The 18883-nt window shown below is 37.4% G+C and overlaps 1 protein-coding gene across 1 annotated transcript in view; it reads left to right on the top strand.

The window, feature by feature from the left end:
• LOC106483293 (ATP-binding cassette sub-family C member 12) overlaps positions 1-1578 on the top strand; it is a 49258-nt gene extending 47680 nt beyond the window's left edge. Inside the window, exons 29-30 of the mRNA XM_067302833.1 lie at positions 326-490; positions 1486-1578. Of these exons, the coding sequence (XP_067158934.1) occupies positions 326-490; positions 1486-1578 (258 nt within the window). The remainder of the gene's footprint in view (positions 1-325; positions 491-1485) is intronic.
• The last annotated feature ends 17305 nt before the right edge of the window (positions 1579-18883 follow it).

Raw genomic sequence — 18883 nt, 5'->3', positions numbered from 1 at the left:
TTAAGTACCTTTGGTGTTTAAAGGATGAAAAGATTTCTGTTTGGGCCCAATCCTGAAAATTGTTATATGCATGCTAAATGTCTGGGACTACTAATATTACAGCTGATAAATTCTTTGAAACTTGAGAAAATCTTAAGCCCAGGTCATGTGAATTAATTATGTATTCTCTTGTTCTAGATGAACTATAAATAACAAGCAATTGAAGATAGTTACCTAGTTTTCAATATACATTTCTCTCTGTTCTTGTATGAAAACATCATGTGACTTCATATTTGGCACTAAATTGCTACCACATTGAATGCTTGAAGGGTTTTTCTTTCACCAGATCATACTTCTTGATGAAGCCACAGCTTCTATCGATTCCAAAACAGATGTGCTAATTCAGTGCACAATCAGAGAAGCCTTTAAGGACTGTACAGTCTTAACCATCGCACATCGCGTAGACACAGTTATGGAATGTGACAACATTCTGGTGATGAGCAACGGAAAGGTATGGAATTAAACCAATTACAAAGGAAATAAGCCTGTTAAGTCATCAAATCCCATGCACTGCCACTGTCCACTTACTCCTTATGGTACGTTTACCAGGACTGTGCGCAGTCAAATATAAAATCTCTGAAGAAGGACCATTGCTATAGCTAGTGAACTTTTCCACATATCTGATGTGGAAACTTCTCCTTATGTACACTTTCACTATTTCTTCCCATAATTTAAACTCACCTCAAATTGCTTTTACATCCTGCATATTTCTCCCCATTAAACATTTGAGAAACTTCAGTATGGTCCCCTCTCATCTTTAGAGAACAGTGGTATTGCATGGGAAGCACACTTTCAGACTCATTACTGATGTTCTTTCCCTTTACATGAAATAGTTCATTTATTTACCAGAGGAAGTCACCTACAATGACTCCATAGCACAGTGGTCAGCACAGCTACTTTGGAAGGAGGAGATGGAGCTCAGAAAGGGCTAATTTGTCTAAGTCTTCAGATGAATTCTATGTTGCTTCCACTATTGCTCAAACTAGCCTCTAAAGGCATCTATGTACTTCTATACAATGAAAGGTTTTTTCCTGAGATGTCCTCTCAGGATTATGCCCACTAATAATGGTCATGGGAGCAGTGTATCAGCTGCTAATCAACCAGAATTCTGAAGTCCTCTGACCATATAACTTCCCTCCTGAGTTGTGCTAGTTTACAAAATGCCTTCTAAAAATAGAAACATGGATATTGAGTTTTATTTTCAGCTATATCTGTTAACCAGCAGAATTCTATCTAGTTATGAATCACCACAAGAATGATAATTTACATTCAGAGTATCAAGAATTTTTCTCTCAATCTGGTTTAGAATCAGAAACCTACAGGAAATTCCTACTTAGATTTCTGTGTTGTATTTTGTGTCCTATACCCTCACCCAAATTAGCATTATAGGGAGCAGAACAGAGAAACACTGATACTTATGCTTAATCATTTTCTTCTAACTTGCAGGTAGCTGAGTTTGGCAAGCCAAAAGATCTTGTAAAAAACCCTAATTCTGCTTTTGCATCACTCTTGGCAGCAGCAAACAAACTAGCCTCATAGAAGCCTTTGGCATTTGGCTGTATGATCAGGGGAAATGCACGAGTGATACTGAATATAAATGACACTTCAGATCTCCTCAAGTCCCAGAAAGACGATCCTTTAACATTGTGATATAGCTGACAGTCATGTAACAGAATAAGTTTGTCAGTCACATCAGCTAAAAAGACCAAGAATTAGCTATTATTAATGCTAGCTGAATGCCTTATGTCATCCAAGTTGTGACATGTGGAGTTGCACATTAGCATGTGGCTTACAGTAGCCCACAGAAAAGGGACATTCTTTGACACCAGGATGTTCCACCATCCAAAAGAGTTCAGCATTGTACCTGCCTCTGAAAAGAAACACAAGATCAAAAGACTACAGCGTTCAGGACAATTTCAAAGGGTTTCAAATAAAACTGTAAGGGAAAATGTTGGAAGCTTTTGGTATTTCTTTAGCATGTGAAGATTTAAACTTTCAAGTTCTTTTCAAAATGCAGTAGCTTATTGATCCAAAAAATTAAATACGGTTTAATGTCATGCTTTGTAAAGATAACCAAACTATTTATCACACGTGATTTATTAATCATTACTAACTGGAAAAAATAAGATGTTTATCCACTCTAGAGTACGCTTTTCAATTTATTCTCACTTGCTGTTTATGGATGAAGTATGTTTAAAAAAGCATCTTCCTACATAGCTTCACCAAATTTGTCTTTCTGCATTGTATGCATTCCTCTGATATTTCTTTCAGGGCCTCAAATATCAGCACTCATTCTCCTGCAAGGACATTTTAGTCTCTGATTCTGTATCAGGAGAATATCTAATAATTTTACATGCCTGTGCACAGACATTTGGACCTGAAAATTTATTACTATATTTTCCTCTCTCTAGAAATAAGAAAAACATCTTCCAACTCTTATCACTTATATTTTTTCATATTTAAGACATTTTTCAGAGCTGCAGTATTATTTTTTCAGTTACATACTTTGAAGATACATTAAAGTCTGAGAAAAAAAACAGCATAAATTAACACTGAGCTTTCAAAAATATTCTCAAAACTAATGGGCTGTTATCTGAAAAACAACTTTTGGGTAGTTTTTATGGCCAAAATTGAATTCTGATTTGTATTAATTGCTGAAGTGGAATGCAACTACAATATGGTTGATACAATTAAAACTTACATACTTTTTAAGATGACTGCGCTGATAACAGTGACAGTACATCTCCCTTGTTATTGCATACTGCTAAATATTCTTCAATTACTACTAAATATTCTTCAATTTCATTCCATATATAATAGTAGTCCAATAATGGATGAAAACATCTCTTTGAAGTATGCAAGATTATTTGGGATCTCTAATGACAAAAAGTAGCAAGTTAAACATTTTATTAGTTCACAACACAATGCATATTGCAAATAATTGTACGCAAGTAAAGAAAAGTACGGTTTCTGATTTCTAAAAGATATTCAGATTTGTTTGAATAAAGCTAGGGCTGATATGCCCTGGTGCTTCCCCTAACCACAGGTGTACTGCAGCACTCTCCTTCCACCCATGCCAGCTCTAGCAGTCATTTGATCTCCTGGAGAGCTGCATCAGTTTGCTGAGTTGGTAGAAAACTAAATTTTTTGTAGGGTGAATTTTTTGCTAGTTCAGATCCTTAAACCCCCTCACGTGCTGGCCGCACAAATGCCACAGCCAGAGGACAGGATGGGACCAAGCTAACCAAGTTGGATCAGTTTATGTTGCTGCAGGATCACAACCTCAGAGAAGATTTTCTTGCTCCCCATACCTGTACTGCTGCTGGTAGAGCAAGCTATTTCCAAAGCCTACATAACTGATACTCCACATCAATTGCTTCAATCTATACGTGTAAAAATCTCATGCTAATATTCTATCTCTGAATTTGAAAAGGACCTGAACACTGGCATCAACTTTGCACCTTATTTTCTGGCTACAGATAACTGCAGGCATACTTTACAGCACTTAATTGTCCAACTACCCAATCTGCAGAAGCTGTAAGGTGGCCAAGCACTCGGATGTTATAAATTAACCCCAAAATAACACAGCCTGCAAAATTATGTCTCCAATTATGTGCTGCTATAAAAGCTTAGGCATAATTAAAAGAAAAACACAGATGTTTTCTAAAGAACAGTGTTTCATCATTCAACTGTTCACAGTGCAGAAAATACAATACACAATTTAAAAGATTTTTTAATGAGCCATGTATTGACATATAAAGCGTTTTACATTAGTCATAGAAAATACTATCTGGCATTATGATAACATGGGCAGTCTTTTGGTTTCTGCTCACTGAGGCAGAAATTGTCAGCAAATATATTAGCGCATCTAATTCACTGACAAAGTCCATGCAGTATTTCTGTATGCTCCACATTTTAAACATATCATGTCAGACAAGCCTTTTACATACCTTTATCTTTCCTGTGATTTTTAAAAACTACTTTTTGACAAAAATTCCAGATAAAAAGCAAGAATACTAGCAAATGCAAAGTGGAAAGCTTTAAATTAAAGTATAAAAGCCCTCGTTACTGTCAATCAGCTGATCAACAAAAGTAATTTCTAAAATCTCTCATGAAGTTAACGATTACCCTAAATTTACGGTTTTCTACCAATGTGGTTTTTAAGATGTTTTTCACCACAGTTGAGGAGCAAGGAAAGACTGATCAGACCTATATTAAACATGATTCAACTGTTTCCAGTATACTAAAACACTAACATGAAAATCAAGCCATACTGTAAAAGACAGCATATGTGAGCAATGAAAAGGAAAGCATGGTCCAGCAGATAAATTTGGGAGCCAGAGTTATAGATCCTGTTCTTAATGACACACTAATTTTGAACAAGTCACTTATCTCTGTATTTTATAACAGGAAAAGTTATTGATTAGACCAGAAAGTGCCTTCTCCATTTAAGAATGTGATTAATGCAAAGCAGAATTCTCTTTATACACAGTGAAATAGACCTAAACATCATTACTAATTCATGAGTTCCAACTCAGCCACACACTTAAATGTTTCAGCTTTCCAGGAAATCTTAAAGTATAGGCACCTGGGTGAAAAGAAGAAACCCATTGTAGATTTTTATTAGGGGAGAAGCTAGAAATCACAAAAGGGATTATTCCCCCAAACTAAATTTAAATCATGTAGAAGTTTCAGATTTTGACATGTCATAGAAGATTAGTACACTTATGAACAGAGAAATTTAAGATAATTATTCCATAATAATTAATACACAGAAAAATATTAATCCAAACAGTGAAAGCACAAACTCAGATCTCTGTGTAGGCCAGCCATTTCCTCCAATTAACTCAGTTTTGGGGTCCAAAAGCATCTGCAAGGTATTCAGTTCAGCACGAGTGTAATGTATGTCGCTGCAGTGATGTCATTTGCATGACTAGCTATGAGATGTTGTCCATAAAAAGCTAATAGCTGAGTTCAAATTATCAATAGCTTCTTATGACAAATGACCTCAAAAACATAATTAATGCTTGTCACACTTTTTCACTTGAAAAGTTATGCTAATATCTTAATAAAAAGGTAAGTGTTCCCTAGAGTAACTTTGCCAATAATCAGTGAGTCATTTTTCCTTATATCAATCCAAACAGCCAATAAGCAAACCAGTTTTTCATTATCACTTCTCCTTTACATGTTCCCTAAGCTCACCTCTCAGTTGCTATCAGGCCTTACACGGTTTCAACCTGCTGAAGTGCACATGCAGCTTAGGCTGGCCTGCTTCCTGGTCCTTCAAAATACAGCCTTAGTCTCCATCTTCTAACCCAGTTCCAGTAAAGACAATTTTATTTAATGGCCGCCATATGAAAGTTCATAACTGTCATCAATAGTCTCATGTAGAGGCAACTTAACCTTTCCTACAAAAGATCTGCGGTGCATCGGAAGCAATAACAACCTTAAGCAGAACCCTGTTCATCATACTGCATGTTCATCGCTGTCAGGAAGCACCCATCTTTCTCTCCTCTGTCCCTTCCAGAGTTCTGATACCCAACACATTTTGAATTATGCCAATAAGCAGGATCACTACAGTTTATTTGATTAAAGTCCAGAGGGGACCAAGAACTTTTCCCCCTTACAACTGCATTTTGCATTTCATATTCTGCAGACCTCATACACATTTTGAGCAAGCTCTGTTCTATAACCACCATATAGACCATCTGTAGCAGAAAAGTGACAGCAACAGTCTGCTTCACCCATGCCATCCCATGCATACTTTTTCTCTTGTTCTCTTTGGATAAAAATATGAATTTAGCTGAGTAAGAAATCTGATCGTCCCAGATATCTGAAGCTTCAAACCAAACTCCAAACTAACATTGCACATAATTTCACAGTTTAATCACACTGAAAGATGTTACTGTACCACTGGTCATAAACTGATATATAGTATTTTCCTTAAACTGCATGAATTATACAGGATCAAAATTATATATCACAAGCTGCCTAAATACAGCAATCGTTTAATCAAATCAGAATTCACTACAGATGGCTTCAAATCCACTTAATGCTTCCAAGTGCCAATATTTGTCCTGTTTCCTTTCTGGTAGGGATACATGAACTGCCAGCCAAGTCTCCATCAGAAGATAATAATCAGGGTCTGAACAGCTACAAGCGAGCTCACAGGAGGCCCAGGTTTAATAAAGGCTCTCTGGAATTTCTGATTTATTTACAGGACATTTGTTCAACCAAACTGACACACACAGACCAGCAAAGCCTTCAATTCTATTCCCTTCATGCAGCTGTGCAGCCTGTAAACTCCACATAAAAAGAACCATTATCGCTTCTCCTCTTCTGCCTTTTGCTTATCCTCCCTCAGGGCTATTCAGCCTCTTTTCAAGTTCTGAGCCTAAGCAGATGTAGCTGGAACAGCCTGCTTCAAATCGGGGGCCCTCTCCACTCAAAATCTCAAATCTTCTCCTGACATATAGTGCTGCAGTCCGAAACAGAGCCTGGCTTTTCCCTGGGGGCATGGCTGGGGGCAGTGTGCATAGTACAGCCATCTCCAGCAAACGGCAAAGGACTCATAGATTCATTAAGGCTGCACCATTTGTAGTTGATACAGATACTGTACAAGCAAATCACTGTTGCTGGAAGCTGAACAGGAGGTGGTATGCACGGGATAGAGATTGCACAAAGAACCATGCTTTTTTTAATTAAGCTGCATCTTTTTCAAATTTGTCTCTGGATTATTACAAGGCTATGGAGGCAGTCTTTTTAGATGTACATAGTTCTATGAGATTTCAAAAGTCAGCAATATTGTTTAAATACCTTCACTTTAACACTGTAGTTTTATTTTTGGTGCAATTATCATACTAATAATCTGAAAGATATGGTACATGTAATTTATGCATTAATTTTATCAATCCATTAACAGCTATGATAGGGAAAGTCCAACCTCAAAAACAAGATCATTCCTCAAATACAAATCAGCTCCCCAAAAGGTGAACATAAATGCTAGAAACCTCTTGTACGTATGCCAAGTGGTGTGACCAGATCACATGCAGATACTATATAAAAATATTACTGATTGACAGCATTTGCCATTTATAGATTTGAGCCCTACTTACATGAACAGATGGATTTCTCTATCAAGTTATGTAACAACGATCAAGTCAGGTCCCTGCCTTAGTTTCCGCATGTCTAGAACTTGACGAACAGCACAGACCAGACTGACTTAACTGCAAGCCCCAAATATTCAGAATATTGAAAGCTCCAGAGAGAACTTTGTACGAGTCCCCTTGTCTGCTTGATTGCTATCCAAGAAGAATATGAAGATGAAAACCTGCTGTCAGGAAAAGGAACACCTTGCTTTACTTTTTCACAACTTTGAAAGCTGATGAAAAAAAAAGATCCAGAGTTGCAGCTAACACTCCTCTTAGCAGGAATAGAGAACACTACTGGCCAAGAGGTCTTTGAAGGAAGAGGGCTGCAGTGACAAGAAGGGAGGGTGCTCCAAGGGACTGCCTTCAGCACTAGTTGGTCCACAAGAACTGGAGAACAATCACAGACCAAAGAGCGTTGGAGACAGTTGTCTACAGGCTTGTTGCTTCTCTTCTGGTTTAGTGTTCCCAGTAAATTCAGTATGTATTTTCACATATCCAGTAGTACCCCCATCGTGGCTTTGGGCTGTTGCTAATTCTACAACATATCAGATGAATTCCCACTTCGCTGCTTAACTGATTACAACACTTCAGGGAAAAAATCCTTAGTCCTCTGCTTTCCTGTGGATCATCACTCTCCACACTTCAGCCTCCTTATGCAATTCCTGCAGGCTGAGACCCCCCAAAGCTACTTTTTAGGCAACTTCTCACGACAAAACAGCTAACACAGCCACTCCGCACTTTCTAGTCTCTCCTAGAGTTCTAGCAAGGAGATGCTGTTCTTCAGTTTCCTTCTGCTTATAACCAAAATTGACAACCATACCTGCTCCACCTTCCTGGGCTTTTACAGAGATCACCATACCTCTCTTCAGCTAGAACCGACAGCTAGCCACTGGTCCTTAAGACAACCTGCTCCCGTCATTTTACAGTGCAGGCTTGTTGCCTTACTCATGTTTTCTCTAAGAGTCCACGTATGTAAAACTTCACTGCTGTTTAGCACCTTTTTACATTTGCAATAGCATTGTATGTTCTACGGGGCTGGAATAGTGAGAAATTTTTTGTTTTGTTTCATAAATATTCATTTCTTCCACCAGTTAAATACAGTCTTTTATTAGCTAATTTTACTTGACTAGACTAATTGGCATCAAAATTACACATCTTAGTGTTTAGTTCTATTTGAATAAATGTGAACATCTTCAGTGTCAATTAAGTGCAGATCAGGAGTTATAGTTCCACTACTCAAAAATCCTCAAAAAGAAGTCTAAATAACAGGTTACTGCTTTATGCTACGCAGCAAGATAATTGGGTAAACCTTCAAAATCAAAGAGCCAGTGTCACAGACCCTTAACAAACCACAGTTGGCTGAAGAAAGAAATTCATATGGGTACACTCAATTTTTCCTTATAGCCAATCTATTAGACTACATTTCATTAGCAAATTAATTTCAAACAGGAACGTAAAGCACCCCCAAAAGACTGTCTTGACTCTAGCTTTTCCGCATATGGCCAGATTTTCAAAACCACTGACATTCATGTTTGCATATACACAACTGGAATCAATTAAAAGAGGGAAAAAAAAATCCTCAGTTCCCTTTTTAACATTTGAAGAAGTTAAACTTTCACAACTAACTCGGCACCCAGCAGCTCCCATTGTGATGCTCAATGCCAGGTTTCTAAACAGAGTTCATTATTTTTCTGAGCTCTTTTGAAAAATCTGTTCTTAGCCCTCCTCTTGCTAAAGTGCTAGACGCTTCCAAGGTAAAAACAGATTGAAATGGTCTTGCAGGCACTTCACTCTTGTAAGTTGTTTCACTAAAATCTGTGGGGCTGTCTACAACCTCAAGCACATAAGGCTATATCATATGAGATAAAAGCAGCAAATACAGGAATAGGATATGCATGACATTTTCCAACTCTCCCCACTGCATCTGCCTAAATCCTGAGCTTGTGGGAGATGCATAGTGACTATACCCCAGTGCAGAACTGAAATCTAAGAGTTTGCAAAATGTTTCTCTTTAATATGAACAAACATAGCATCTAGATAAACAGACAAATTAATGTCACCTCAACTGAATGGGAAAAGGAAGGTATTCCAGGATTGAAGTGAATACTGGTTTCAAACTATAAACACAGCTGCTGCTTATATTTTGCCAAGGTCAAAGACAGCATACAAACCTTAAATATTATTTAATATTTAAACACCTCTTTTCAACCTAATCTTTTTACACAGAATAGATATAAATCCTAAAACATGTCAAAGCATCTGCAACTTTATTTTTATATCCATGAAATCAAAGTGCTTATCGGGTGCATTGAGTTTGTCCCAGTATGTTCTGAGATTCTTAGAGCTGAAGATTCTGTATGGCTTATGTGGGCGTTGGTAATCTAAAACATTTGAGATCTCTCAGCAGAAAATGTTATGCAAATTACTGTAGCACTCAACCGAGCCATAGCAACCCTACAGTCCTTGCTACAGAATTATTCCACACGTGATCAGAAAGTACCTCTCCCCCGCCCTGATCCTGACCCCCCAGCTAACCACCAGTAGATCACTCTATTTCCAGAGAAAGTTTTCTGTTTTTTCAGCCACTAGGTGCTGCTCTGGTTAGAGGAAATGGAACATTCAGAACTATGAAAAAACAGTGATCATTTCATGACATAAATACGTAGTTTCAGTATTTATTTTCTACTCCATTTCCTTAGCAAGACAGCCTCCTTTTACCTTTTATCCCAGGTTTAGCATGAAGCTGTTTCCACTGGTCTCTCTTTTAGTCTGAGATGTGACAGATGTTTCATGAGAAGCTATGAATGATAACATGAAACCTGACTTTGCTCCAACACTATTTATTTTACATCATCTAAAAATATGCTGAAAAGCTTTACTTTTAAATTCAATTTCAAGATTTTAAAGGAATTAGCAATCTTATGTGCACTGAGGTTATTATTTTTTTTACTAAAAAAATTATTTGATCAACATTTTCAGAGATAATACATTATTAAAAGCAGTAAGTAGTCTAGTTTATCTCTTGCCAATCCCAATCTTTATATAAATTCCACTGAAGTCCTACAATGTGATTCCAGTTTTTTCATTCTTTCATCACAAAATCTCCCATTAGAATCCAATGTATATTAAAAAAAAAAAAATTTCCTTGCTTAACCAGAAGGTTTGACAAATCTACATGAAAAAGAATAAAGAACTGACAGAGAGAGTTGGTAATGTGACATTTTGCTCTGGGGTAAAAAAAAAAAAAAAAAAAAAAGAATCAAATGTCTCTTATCGTCTTCCTGACATGAATAAATAAGAATTAATTCTTTTCTGAAGAAGTATCTTCACACACTTGTCCCAGACAAATTATATAGTAAAATGCTAGATAAGTGATTTTTCCACATGCAATCATCAGCATCTGAAAATCGAGCTCCAGATTTGGCACTGAGAGCAAAATCATCTCTCCCAATAATCACATCAGAGAAAGCACCTACCTCTCCATAAACAAAAAAAGTATTTTTCATAAAAGAGAACAGACACAATTAATTTGGAATTACCATGAAACCATGAGACACTACTTTCTTTTTGTTTACCCTCACCCATAAAATCTCTGTGTTCACTGGGAGACTCTTCTCCTGTTCAAATATAAAGCTCTAAGTTTCACCATTATGGTTTTAAATTACTGGCCATAACCTAAATCTGAGCCCCAAACTGGGATGCACAGAATATCAGGTATTTGAAGTAAGATGTAAACGAGAATTTCACAGGCTCTGCATTTACAGTGTATGCTCTCTGGAACTCAAATTACACCTTACTGTGTACACAGTGCATGGAAACAAAACAAAAGAAAACATACCATAAAATGAGAAAAGCCTTTTTAATATTTGGTTAGTAGAGCTCTAAATCCAGATCCGAATTTCACAACCCCAAATCATCTCTAGCCTGCGCCAGCTCCCCCAAATCTGCTTTAATTTGTACAAAATGGAGCAACCTAGACCTTGGCTGAGGTGGCACCATGGCAGGCTGGGCATTATAAAGGGACTGCTCTTGTTCACAGAGCTACAGGCTAAAACAGAGAGAGAGAAAGGGTAGGAAGCAAAACAAAACACAGAGAGAAGCAGTTGGCCCAAAATCACCTTGCAATTTAGCAACCAAGCTTTTTTTACCCCAAAACTTTTTCAGTATTTTTGCAGTGGCTCTTGCCTCACCTTGCATTTTCATGGGAGTTAAAATTCAAATGCTTTGTATATCTTCTAAATGTAATCCCACTGCGGTGCTCCAGAGTTGCAAATATAAGTAGTCTGTCCACTGTTACTCAATCTAAAGTCACATTACAGTTTGTTGGCTCCAGAAGAGCTTGTGCACGTCACCAGTTTATTTTAGGACTACATTTTGGGATGAGGAAAAGAAACTGTCGAAGTGATTGCAACCAGCCTAGCATCAGGAGAAAGCAAAAGTAGCACTAACAGCAGGAATATTAAATAGGACACAGTGTAACTCCTTTTTATGGAAACTCACATCCTTGCTACTTTACAGAAATGAGCGGAGCACAGTGCAGAACACAACCAAACTCAATTTATTCACTTGAAATGCACAACAGCTTCAAAAATGAAGACTAACATTTCATTTTATAAAGCTAGGCATGCAAATAGTAATGCTATGTGAGGGAAGTATATTCTACCAAAACTGTATAGTTATAGTAATTGTACATCTATATAGGAAGCTTTAAGATGTCAACCAAATGCTTTGGGGTTAGTATCCAAGGCACCTGGCTAGAGCCTCAAAAGCAACAGCAAAAACAAGAAACCTTCCCTTCCCTCTCCAAATCTGAACTAAGCCATCACAAATCTACATTGTGTCAACTAGATGCTTTCCTCCACGGAGTAGCTGTGCTAGCACAAGCCCCTAACGCTCATACATTTACGTATTAGTGAAAGTGAGCTTCCACTGATCTGTTTCACTATAGCAGTATAAATTGCAACTTTGCTGAGATGACGAATCCATTAGAGGTTCTGCGGGCTCTAATACACCAGTAACCCCATAGCACAGACACAACTTTAGATTAAAAAAATAAAAAGTCATAATCAAATCCTGTAAAGGTGGAAGCATGGTTGATATTAACTGTCTGGAGTGTTTGTTTCTGGAAGCCAGTCCTAGAGTGTTTTCTGAATAGAGCTTCAAGGAGCTTAAGTCCACCTGTGTAACTGATTTGTGTTTCTTCATCCACGCTCTCTCAAGAAGATACATAGCTACAAATTCTTATCAGGCAAGAACTCAAAAAACTTCAAAATCGTCAGGCAACTGTTTCAGGCCTTCAGCTGGTTTCTAGCCCACCATAATCTCTGAGCAAATTAGGAAAGTCCAAAAGACACTCTCACACCAGCTTCCTCGGGACTGCAAAGAACTATTATTTCAGCTAATAATTATCCACATACAGAGATCTGGGACACTTTCCTGCATCATCTCCTGGGAGCAGCAGTAGCATAATACACCTATACTGTCTCTGTACAACCTTCCAGAAGGAAAGTGATTCAACAGCCAGCTAAATCACTGCTAGGGTAGCTTTGTCTATCAGAGGTGCATGACAATATCTTACTGAAGGCAAAAGCTAGGTCACTGCTATTGCTTCTCAATTAATTTGTTTATCCATATTTGTCCTTAAATTACCCCACAAGCATCCCCACTGGCTTCTGCAGCAAGAGAATGAGCTGTGCACAAACCCTCCCACATGCATTTAATCCAGGACTTCATCTAAAACTGAAGCAAATAGTTTTCAGACACATTGTTACCACATTTTTGTCTCATTTTAAGCTTCTAAAACGAACTTACAAGTGGTAACACCTGAACAGCTATCTGATATGCAACGGAGATATAACATGTCTTGCTAACATTCGACTGAAGTTGCTGAGCCTATGGAAATAGGAACCATATGGCTGTGGATGCAGACAGATCTATTATTTTATTCCCCCCTCTTCATGATATTGAAGGGGTAGCTCCACCCCATTTGGGGAGGAAAACTCCTGGAAAGAGCTTTGGAGCTTTTTTATACAAAAGCTCTAGAAGGATGACCTCCTTGCATATTTTCCACACTGCCTCCCACCCAGCAGTTTGATGACACAACGCGCAAGCCTCCCCTTTCAAGTATTCTACTCTGAATCTTTGACAGAACAATTTGTCTGGTCTCAGGTTCCCCTTACGCAAATCAAAATCACATCTATAAAACAGAGGGATTTTGTCATGACCAACCTCATCCATTTTAGCAACTTCACTGGTGCCCACAATTGAAACTGTCTGTATTTCCCCTTCACCATGTACTGTGACCTGAGGTTTACGAGCTTTCTCCTTTTTTGGGGGGCGGGTAGGAGGAGGTAGAGGGGTGCTGCATTCTGAGTGCAAGACCATGATGAAGAAAATGGAATAGCAATGAGCTTATTGGATAATTTATTGGGGACCCTTCAAAAGCTCATGTAACAAATAAGGAAAACAGCTTAGAATTCTCACTGAAAGTCATCTGCAGCTGCCGACTGTAACTTAAGATATTCACCTTGCTTACCCATATTTTCCAGAATTTGTCTTTAAGTGTATGATGAATACACAATAAAAGCATGGAAGAGAGCATGTAGTAGAGATACAGGAGACATCTGTGGTTTTTTACACTGACACCATTAACAGATATAAGGCAAGTAATTTCATCCAGCTCTAGATGGCTGAGATTTTCAGATTTAAAATTATATACTAATACAAAGCCTTGTCATTTAATACTCTAACAAATTAATATTTGAACACCTAAAATTCAGAAATCCTACAATTTTGTAAATCCTTCACTCTCTGCTCTTTTGACCAAATGATCAAAAATCAAAATTGTGCAAACTGTATGAAATAGGAAACACTTAGGGCTGCAGGCATTTTATATCCATTAAATGTGATTCCAGTTCTTCAGTGGCATTGTATCCGTAACATTCCAGAAAGCATATAAAAGATGGTTTTCTTGTGCTCCACTGGCAAAAGAAAAGGTCAGGCAAAGAGAGACAAAGGTGTTTTACACTTTTATCTTGCCAAGAACACACAAAGACAGATGAACTCATGCTTATTACCCTTAGGCAGAAGAATACATATAAAATTCTTATTGTCAGCAGTTGAACTTTGGTTAAGGAGCTACCATCTCTACAAGTACTTAGTCCATGTTTTGGGAGGATTTGAAAATCTATAAGCCCTCTACATTATTACTGGGTGAAATTATTATGATCACTGTTATCTTAGTGAAGCACAGTGAATTCCAAATGAATTAATGATGTGATGGGACAACTCAAATAAAATGCTCCTGCCAAGCCCTGATGCTGTTCATTTCTGATAGGAAAGGCCAGCTCTTCGGCACTCAGAAATGTTGATTTTAGCTCAAGTTAAATAACATACTATGAGGCAGATCTCTTGTTAAAATTGTTTTTTCCTTTTAAAATTATTTTGACCTCCATTAAGTCAGTGCACATCTCAGAAGCTGCCTAGCTGGAGGCAGTAGCAAGAGGATCGTTTGGAGAAGGTAAAAACTCTGTAAAAAGGCATGCAATTTACAGGAGCTGTTTCCCCTAATCTTCCTTTTTCTGTTGAAAAGCTGCAATAAGTAACAGCCCGAGGTTAGTTTCAAATGATGTGTCCCACATCACTGTTGCCAAAAGAATCGCCTGGTTACTGTTTTTAATCACACCAAGTAAATTCATCCCCCTCCCTCCAGACTTTCCTCACTGATCAACCCTAACCACAGAAAAATCATTTACTTAACACATAGCTCATTATATTTTTGCATGAAATTTAACAATCCATCATTGAAATCCAACATAACATTGAAAATATAATATGAAAATACTCTCAGAAAACTGTATTTAAAAATCAGACACTTTGCCATTAGGAGTAGTCAAACCAGATCTCTTGAGCTTTACAATTTATTCCTGACAGTGTTGCCCTTAGTCTGTACACCATGCCATATTATATTAGAAGTCTGCTTATGTGATTATATGTAAAGTAAAGCTCTACTCACTGTGAACATGTATAGCAGAATCTAGTTTGTGATAATTAGTTATAAGCATCATTTTCAAAGCAGCCAACCCAAAGTAATGAAACACCACAGTCCACATTATATGCTTTGGAGCTAAGTTAACAGTAAATATTTTACAAAGAAGCAGAGCAGAGCTGCTATATGATGTGTCCAAAGGATCAGACAGGATCATGATCCAAAATAAATAAGACTGAATTCTAAGGTCTTCCTAGCATGAAGCCATGATCCTATAGCATTAATTTTCAGATTAGACATTCAAAGATGAAAAAATACAGTAATAGAGAGGTGCATAAAGACTTATCTTCCCTTTTGCAACACTGCTGGTAAATGATAGGCACAGATAAAGAGGATGATGTGAGAGACTAGAAGAGAAAGCTCAGAGAGAAATACAGAAAGAAATGAAGAGACAGGGAGGGAATGTGTAGGTTAGACTGGAATAAGGCAATCATAAGGAGTATAATTTTTGAACTGTATCCAAAAACGAATGGGGAAACAATAGCAATGCTGGAGATAGTTAGGCTAGGGTGCAGATGATGAGTTGGAAGAAGCCATAAATGATAATTTTAAAACAGCCAAGGCTGGAGGAGAAAAAACACAACCATTCATTTTTAGTAGAAGACCACTTTCAAGATATTACTTAGCATGAAAAATACACAGAGGCAGAGATAGGTAGATTTATACACAGAAAAATAAGAGGACAGCTGAGCAAAAAAATGATTCTGGAGTTACAGATGAAGAGTGAAAGATGACAGAATGAACAAAAGGTTCCAAAGATGCATCTTGGTTAGAAACACCAAAATTTACTATGGTTCCCTGAGGTTTGGAACGACCTGGATTTAGATGATTTGGATATAACCTGATTATTACGAAGGTCTTTATGGAAGAAAGTAGAATGTGAGACCAATGTGGGTATGACAACCCCTCTTTCAATTATTACTGTATTCACTCTACTAAATTATTAACTACACCAAAGATAGCTAGCTGACTGCAAATGGGGAAGTTAAGACTCTGGTCAATTAAATGATTCGTCCAAAGCTTCCTCATCCTTCTTCACTGTTGGATTGTTAAAAAAACAGCTTGCTTAAGCATCTGTCAGAGAAAGTATGGGTATATGCATGCTGTCTAAAAGCAAATAACAGCATAAGATCTCCTCCAACTTTATATTTTTAGGATGGTATTAACCTACAAGAAGTAGGAGACATCTTGTTCCTCAAGATTTTATTTAAAGCATGATGAAGCAAAGAATCCTGACTGCACTAAAATTTGCAGCCTATGCTGCTAAGTACAAGAGTTGCTTGCACGCATGTTCAAGTTTCCATGCTTTTTCAGAGGCTGAGATGGTATAGCAGCAAACAGAACTCCTGTTTGTAAATCTGCCTAGGAAAATTGTAAGAGAAAGCAAATATACACATGTAAGTAGCATTACAAATCAGAATAGATCAGTTAGATTTTATTGTGTAGAAAGAATGAAGAAACAGAGTCCTTCTAAAGCAGAAATGATTGATTTTTGAAATGCTGTATGCTTCAGTTAGAACACACACTGTCAAACTCACTTTTCTACTCTATGGAAAATTTTGCCAGGGTCATAGAGCTTTGCCTATAAAGTGCACTTTAAAACAAAAACCAGTAAAAAAAAAAAAAAAAAAAAAAAAACACACACCACGGAATCCTCCACGCTGATTACTTTTTCACAGACACATTAAGCTTATGACCACCAAATATGGACGCACAGTGGAAGACTGCATAAACGTTGCCGAATGGGTTTTTCTGTTTCTCTTTGAGGCAGTGAAGCATCTCTTCACACAATTAAAGAGAAAGATATTTGTAGTTCTAGTTTTCCTGATGTTATTTTATAGCTTTAAAATATTGTATCACTGAAAAATAATCAAAATATTGTAATGTATTCTACTTAGGTGGCTTCTTTCTTGATTTACAATCACAACAGGCAACAGCAACAATAAAAGAAAAAAACATGTTTTTCCAGGGCCATTTACACAGGTTGTCTCAGCCTAGCACAAGGAGATCCACAATTGGTACAAAGGTACCTCTAATACTCCCCTTTCAGCTGGCATACAAGTGTAGCTGTACTAATCTTGAGCTATAGAAATTTTGAACATTTGCAACAGCCAAATGGAGTTACTAACAATCAGTGAAAGTCTCTTCATCCTTTGGTGTCTGATTGGTATGAAGTTGTTCCAGGATCAGAAGAGCAAAAAAATGGCTAAGAATTACCTTTCCATGTAACTTTTAGCTCCCTCTCCAATACGAGTCTCAAATTAGTCTTATCAAAAAAGCAATTATCTTGGAGATACATTCTCCTAGAACATACCATAAATATTTATTGGCTATAATTTTCATTAGGTTGTCATTTCAATACTATATACACTACTTCAACTTTCTCCAGCCTTTCAGGAATACAAAGCCAAGAGACAAAAATACAAGCAACTCTCAGAACATAGCCATTATCATTGGTAACATTCATGAAACATACTGAAGAAGAGAAATGAGAAATATAGAGGGTCCAAATTTTGCCTGCAAGTGTATTCATGTAATTCCCATACATCCATTAAGTACTAGATGCACACAGGCAGAACCAAGCTAGGCGTAAGGGAAAGAGATCAGGCAATGATCACCCAGTTTGCTTCTTGAGAACTTAACAGTCTCTTCAATGTTTCTGTATAACATTTAGGCATTTTTTGAACATTGCATGTCTTCTATTACAAACAGCAAACCTTAAAGAAAGTCTGCTGTCTATTGAGATCCAAAGGTTGTTTGTCAGTAACTCAATCACTGCACTAAAAATAGTACCAGTAAGAGAAATAATAACTAAGAATTCATATTCAGTTTTATAATATTGAAGCATGGTCTCGAGTAATTGCAGAATCATAAAGCTACCAACCAAGGAACACTGATCACTACAACCAGTGAAGTGTCCTTTTTCATCCACAGTCACTACACAGGACAGAGTAAATTGAAAGGTATTTCAACTAGCCTTCATGCATATGCACAGACATTCTAGAGAGTCTAGGGAAAAATCTGAGACTGATCTTCTTTGCAATTAAATGGATTGTAATACACTGAAGGGCCCTCTGTGACTCTGAATACAGACTGCATGGATAAACTGTGGTCCTTTCATCACCATCATCTTACCTGCTAGTTCCTGTGCCAGAGACTTCTTGCATCTTCTAACTGTATTCCCTTCTTGTCCTCCAGCAAGGAAGCTAGTCATAGTATAGCCCTTATGTAGCAACACAAATGTACGAGGTGCAGGAAGTTAAACTGTCCATGCTCTGAAGAACTTACAACCTAATCAAGCCATAGAAAAAGCCCAACAACTTCAGAACTGAGAAGAGGCAGTCAGATAAACGATAAGGACAGCAATTTGATGGAGAAAGGATTCTGGACATATATGCAACTTACAAAGGAAAACATGGCCTTTTCCCACTACAGTCTTCACTTTTAAATATAATTCTGTTTAGTGGAGGGAAAGACAAAATACTACTTGCATGAATCTGAAAGTTGAAAAGGGTAAAATGGAATCCAAGTTTGTTTGCAAGCAAATGTATGACTGAAATTCCTGTTCATCTGCAATGAATTTTTGCTGTCTCAACACACTGCCTGAAGTACAATTATTTCTTCAGTTCTTTGTTCTAAAAGAAGA

The sequence above is a fragment of the Apteryx mantelli genome, chromosome 10, assembly GCF_036417845.1.
Source record: "Apteryx mantelli isolate bAptMan1 chromosome 10, bAptMan1.hap1, whole genome shotgun sequence".
NCBI lineage: Eukaryota > Metazoa > Chordata > Aves > Apterygiformes > Apterygidae > Apteryx > Apteryx mantelli.
The sequence above is the reverse complement of the archived record's forward strand: the minus strand, read 5'-3'. Positions and strand labels throughout refer to the sequence as shown.